Genomic DNA, 6019 nt, shown 5'->3' on the forward strand with positions numbered 1-6019 from the left:
ACGTGACATGCAGGAGTTTAAACCTACACTCAGTGTTGAGGTGTGAGATGTACAGAGCTGAATGATCACTGGAACCAGTTACTGATCTTAGTTTAAAACTTCATGATGATTTAAGCCGCTTTAAAACCAATTATTACAATAATACATAATACTTTTAAACCGTTATTTTAAACTCATCACGTGACTTGGCAGCGGTGCGGTGACGCGACACACCTGCGCTGAGCGGCTGCTTCACCTACTGTGACGTCACATGATTCCTGATCGCGGTGCTGCAGGTCCTTCAGGAGGAGGGAGAGAGTTCATCATTTTACTTCTGCACCCAGAGAAGCAACAAGCAACAGAGAGAGAGAGAGAGAGAGAGAGAGAGAGAGAGAGAGAGGTGAGAACAAACAACCATCTGATTTTATTTAATGTCTAATCTAATATCTCATTTCATCTGATCTCATATAATCTCATCATATTTCATCTAAAATAATCTAATATCTCATTTCATCTCATTTTATTTAATCTGATCTCATGTAATCTTAAAATATCTGATCTAAAATAATCTAATATCTCATTTCATCTGATCTAATGAACATTTGACAGTTTCAGCTCTTATCTGAATGTAATAAATGAGACGTTTCAGGACGTTTTAGTATTTGTATATGAAATAAAAAAGAATAAATAATAAAAACTGATCCACAACATCACCAGTGTTGTGAATTCATTTCAGACTCGATATTTAATCAGTTCAAAAGAATTTTGCAGCATTAATAACAGAAATGATTTGAAATGAATTTTTAATAAAAGAACTGAATTAAATTTCTTCTCCTGGGTGAATCAGATGGAGATCCAGAGAGAATCCACACCGACGCCTGAGGACGACGACATGGAGATCATCACCATCTACATTAACAGAGAATTCATGAAGCAGGTCCAGGACTCGCCGGGGAGCGCCAACGTCCGTCTGTCCGATAGTGTGGACGAGAAGGTTGGGGTCACTAAGTCCACCATCAGCGTCATGTCAGAGGAGCTTAATGTGGCCTCCTCCCTGCTGACCGACTCCGTCCTGGATGAGGACGAGGTGACCAACGTCCCCCAAATTAAGGACGAGAAGGTTGGGGACGCTGAGTCCACCATCAGCATCATGTCAAAGGAGCTTAATGTGGCCTCCTGTCAGCTGACCGACTCCGTCCTGGATAAGATCAAGGTGACCAACGTCCCCCAAAATAAGGACGAGAAGGTCGGGGGTGCTGAGTCCACCATCAGCATCATGTCAAAGGAGCTTAATGTGGCCTCCTGTCAGCGGACCAACTCTGTCCTGGACGAGATCAAGGACACTTTTGGTCAAAAGGAGAAGAGTGAGAAATCCACCATGACTGACCCGATACCAGAAATCGATCCAACCTGCAGGAAGATCCTGGTTCAGCCGGTAAAGAAGCTGCCCGCTGAAGCTCCAGCTAAAGAAGCAATCTGTGAGTAACGGCTCCACATCCAGTTCTTCATCAAACCATCATCACCAAACCGTGTTTCATTCTTCTTCTCTCATCCAAAGGCACTGCAGAAAAGATGAAGAAGAAGAAGAAGAAGGACCAGATCCTGGGATTCTTCAGAAGATCCTGGCAGACCACGAAGAGGATCTTCAACAAGAGATCAAACATGGAGATCGTTACCAAGCAGGTCCAGGACTCACTGGGGAGCACCTACGTCCACCTGCCCAATAGTGTGGAAGAGAAGGTTGGGGTCACTAAGTCCACCATCAGCGTCATGTCAGAGGAGCTTAATGTGGCCTCCTCCCCGCTGACCGACTCTGTCCTGGATGAGGATGAGGTGACCAACGTCCCCCAAAATAAGGACGAGAAGGTTGGGGGCGCTGAGTCCACCATCAGCATCATGTCAGAAGAGCTTAATGTGGCCTCCTGTCAGCTGACCGACTCCGTCCTGGATAAGATCGAGGTGACCAACGTCCCTCAAAATAAGGACCAGAAGGTCAGGGGCCCTGAGTCCACCATCAGCATCATGTCAAAGGAGCTTAATGTGGCCTCCTGTCAGCAGACCAACTCTGTCCTGGACGAGATCAAGGATACTTTTGGTCAAAAGGAGAAGAGTGAGAAATCCACCATGACTGACCCGATACCAGAAATCGATCCAACCTGCAGGAAGATCCTGGTTCAGCCGGTAAAGAAGCTGCCCGCTGAAGCTCCAGCTAAAGAAGCAATCTGTGAGTAACGGCTCTACATCCAGTTCTTCATCAAACCATCATCACCAAACCGTGTTTCATTCTTCTTCTCTCATCCAAAGGCACCGCAGAAAAGATGAAGAAAAAGAAGAAGAAGAAGAAGGACCAGATCCTGGGATTCTTCAGAAGATCCTGGCAGACCATGAAGAGGATCTGCAACAAGAGATCAAACAAAGTTTCCCCCCTCTAATTTCCCCACAATCCCCCAAATGATATTCCCTCCTCAGCTATATAGCACATTCTCAGACAATTCTCCATGTAAGATCATTTTGGTGAGGAGCAGAAGATTCAGAACTTAAACCAGCTTTTTCACCTTCAGGACTTCAGCTTTTATCGACGTGAAAATGCCGTTCCCTTTACCATCCGCCTGGCACTGCTGCGTTCTGCCCCATGTTGGTCCCTCCAGACCTGGACCGGTCCATCTTGTTCCCTCTTGCTCCCTCTTGCTTCTTGGCTGAGAGCTTCGTGGTTGAGAGCTCCGGTGTACCGGAATGTTCTCCGGTGCTCTTAGGGTCGGGGTTGTCTTAAACTTCTCTGTGCAGGATACGATCGCTGTTCCACAGACTTGGTTCCATCTTGGTACCAGAAGTCCTCATGATACCAGAGTCTGTGGTTCCTGGTAGAGATGGGAGGATCGATCGGCTATGTATCGAAATCGGCCGATTTTTTATCAAAATATGCGATCGGCCGATATTTCCTAAATTCAGCAGATCCGATCGTGTGATATACAAACATCATCTCCATGTTAAGCTTAACAGCTCAGTGGATTGATCCAGACATTGAGCTACAAAGCTCCAACCATCGTATCACCATTCAACAAACATCGCACTTTACAACCTAAAATAACATAATTAACGTTGTGCATCATACATACGATGGAATTTTGCCGATTGAAATATTTACTTTAAAAAGATAATTCAACCCGACCCCATCTAAGTCAATTCTATGAGCACATTATATGAACTCGTGGTTCACTTTGGTAAATCGTAAGCGGTTCTTGCTTTTGATGTAGATGAGAGCAGAAAACGTTACAGAGCCAATCGGAGGCAAAAGTTTATTAGTTACTAAGTTGGTTAGTTCAGGATCATTTGCAGTGACTGACAGAAAACTTTTAGCTCCACAGACAGAACGACTCTGACTCGGTTACCGCTCTGTGGTAATAGCGGTTTAATGAAGCTTTTTAATGTAAGAGAGTCACACAGAATGTTCTGTAGTAGCTGGTGTTTATTTAAAACCACGACATTAATTAATTAATTAATTAACACGGAGAGATAACTGAGAAGAGAAACGCTTCGCATAAAATGAATCGACTCGTGAATCACTTATATCAATACTGCGAACAGATCGTCTCTCTTAAAGACACACACACACACACACACACGTGGCAGCATTTGGCACCGGTTTATCTTCACTGTTTCCCTATTTCAAGTTTTTTTCAGACTGAACTGGATAACATTAAACCTGCGTGTGTGGTCAGTTAGACTAATGAAATATGTCTCCTGTGGGTGAAAAAATAAATTGCTTTAGTTTAAAAAGTAAACCCCCCGTCAACCCCCCCCCCAATCCGAATCGGCTATCGGCCTATCACCCTCAAAGAAGATTAGAGATCGAAATCGGTGCCAAAAACCCTGATCGGTACATCTCTAGTTCCGGGTGCTTCTGAGAACTGTTGGTTGCTCGTGGTGGTGGTGTTGGATTTCAGAAGGAATTCTGGGACTTTGTGAGCTGAGCTTGATCATCTTAGATGTTGGGCTCCCCCAGTACCAGGATTCTGGCTTCAACACCTCAAGTGTTGGATTTCTGAAGGAATTCTGGGACTTTGTGAGCTGAGCTTCATCTTCTTAGATGTTGGGCTCCTCCAGTACCAGGATTCTGGCTTCAACACCTCAAGTGTGGGATTTCTGAAGGAATTCTGGGACTTTGTAAGCTGAGCTTCATCTTCTTAGATGTTGGGCTCCTCCAGTACCAGGATTCTGGCTTAAACACCTCAAGTGTTGGATTTCTGAAGGAATTCTGGGACTTTGTGAGCTGAGCTTGATCATCTTAGATGTTGGGCTCCTCCAGTACCAGGATTCTGGCTTCAACACCTCAAGTGTTGGATTTCTGAAGGAATTCTGGGACTTTGTGAGCTGAGCTTGATCATCTTAGATGTTGGGCTCCTCCAGTACCAGGATTCTGGCTTCAACACCTCAAGTGTTGGCTTTCTGAAGGAATTCTGGGACTTTGTGAGCTGAGCTTGATCATCTTAGATGTTGGGCTCCTCCAGTACCAGGATTCTGGCTTCAACACCTCAAGTGTTGGATTTCTGAAGGAATTCTGGCACTTTGTGAGCTGAGCTTGATCATCTTAGATGTTGGGCTCCTCCAGTACCAGGATTCTGGCTTCAACACCTCAAGTGTTGGCTTTCTGAAGGAATTCTGGGACTTTGTGAGCTGAGCTTGATCATCTTAGATGTTGGGCTCCTCCAGTACCAGGATTCTGGCTTCAACACCTCAAGTGTTGGATTTCTGAAAGAATTCTGGGACTTTGTGAGCTGAGCTTCATCTTGAGAGATGTTGGGCTCCTCCAGTACCAGGATTCTGGCTTCAACACTTCAAGTGTTGGATTTCTGAAGGAATTCTGGGACTTTGTGAGCTGAGCTTGATCATCTTAGATGTTGGGCTCCTCCAGTACCAGGATTCTGGCTTCAACACCTCAAGTGTTGGATTTCTGAAGGAATTCTGGGACTTTGTGAGCTGAGCTTGATCATCTTAGATGTTGGGCTCCTCCAGTACCAGGATTCTGGCTTCAACACCTCAAGTGTTGGATTTCTGAAGGAATTCTGGGACTTTGTGAGCTGAGCTTCATCTTCTTACATGTTGGGCTCCTCCAGTACCAGGATTCTGGCTTCAACACCTCAAGTGTTGGATTTCTGAAGGAATTCTGGGACTTTGTGAGCTGAGCTTGATCATCTTAGATGTTGGGCTCCTCCAGTACCAGGATTCTGGCTTCAACACCTCAAGTGTTGGATTTCTGAAGGAATTCTGGGACTTTGTGAGCTGAGCTTGATCATCTTAGATGTTGGGCTCCTCCAGTACCAGGATTCTGGCTTCAACACCTCGTGTTGGATTTCTGAAGGAATTCTGGGACTTTGTGAGCTGAGCTTCATCTTGAGAGATGTTGGGCTCCTCCAGTACCAGGATTCTGGCTTCACCACCCCATACAGAGCATCATCAGTTATCTCAGCATCGTCATATTCTTGATGTACCTGCTCAGCATGTCTTCTACCCTGTGGAACTCTTAGATCTGGAAAATTAAATCATTTCCTCTTGGGGGCAGAACAGAGCTCCGTAGCAAATAAAGCCGAAGACGTGACGCCCGCTCCTTACCCAGGTTCTGAAACGAGATGTGGATCTAGCTGAGAACGTGAATATCTCCGGCCGGCTGCTTCCTTCTCTTCCCTTTCCCTTCTTCTCCATCAATAAAGCTGGTGTCAGATGAATGCTGGTTGTAGGAATCGTGTTTGTGATGAGATTTTACACACAATCATCTAGAGCAGGGGTATTCAACTAAAATTTAAAGGGGTCCAGTTAGAGAAAATTTCTTGAAGCGAAGGTCCGAAATGTTTAACTATATATATATATATAATGTAAATATATTGATATTTACATTTACATTTTCAGCATTTAGCAGACGCTTTTATCCAAAGCGACTTACACAATGAGCGGAACACAATGAGCAATTGAGTGTTAAGGGCCTTGCTCAGGGACCCAACAGTGGCAACTTGGTGGTGGCGGGGCTTGAACCGGCAACCTTCTG

General features: G+C 45.0%; 1 protein-coding gene across 1 annotated transcript; it reads left to right on the top strand.

Moving 5' to 3' along the window:
- The first annotated feature begins 251 nt into the window (after nucleotides 1–251).
- Nucleotides 252–5702, top strand: LOC134320239 (uncharacterized). The gene is made up of 4 exons (XM_063001568.1): nucleotides 252–379; nucleotides 827–1457; nucleotides 1538–2203; nucleotides 2284–5702. Exons 2-4 carry the CDS (start codon nucleotides 827–829, stop codon nucleotides 2409–2411), a joined length of 1425 nt encoding a protein of 474 aa, XP_062857638.1. The 5' UTR covers nucleotides 252–379; the 3' UTR covers nucleotides 2412–5702.
- Nucleotides 5703–6019: the final 317 nt, after the last annotated feature.

Source organism: Trichomycterus rosablanca, chromosome 9 (genome assembly GCF_030014385.1).
Source record: "Trichomycterus rosablanca isolate fTriRos1 chromosome 9, fTriRos1.hap1, whole genome shotgun sequence".
Taxonomy (NCBI): Eukaryota; Metazoa; Chordata; class Actinopteri; order Siluriformes; family Trichomycteridae; genus Trichomycterus; species Trichomycterus rosablanca.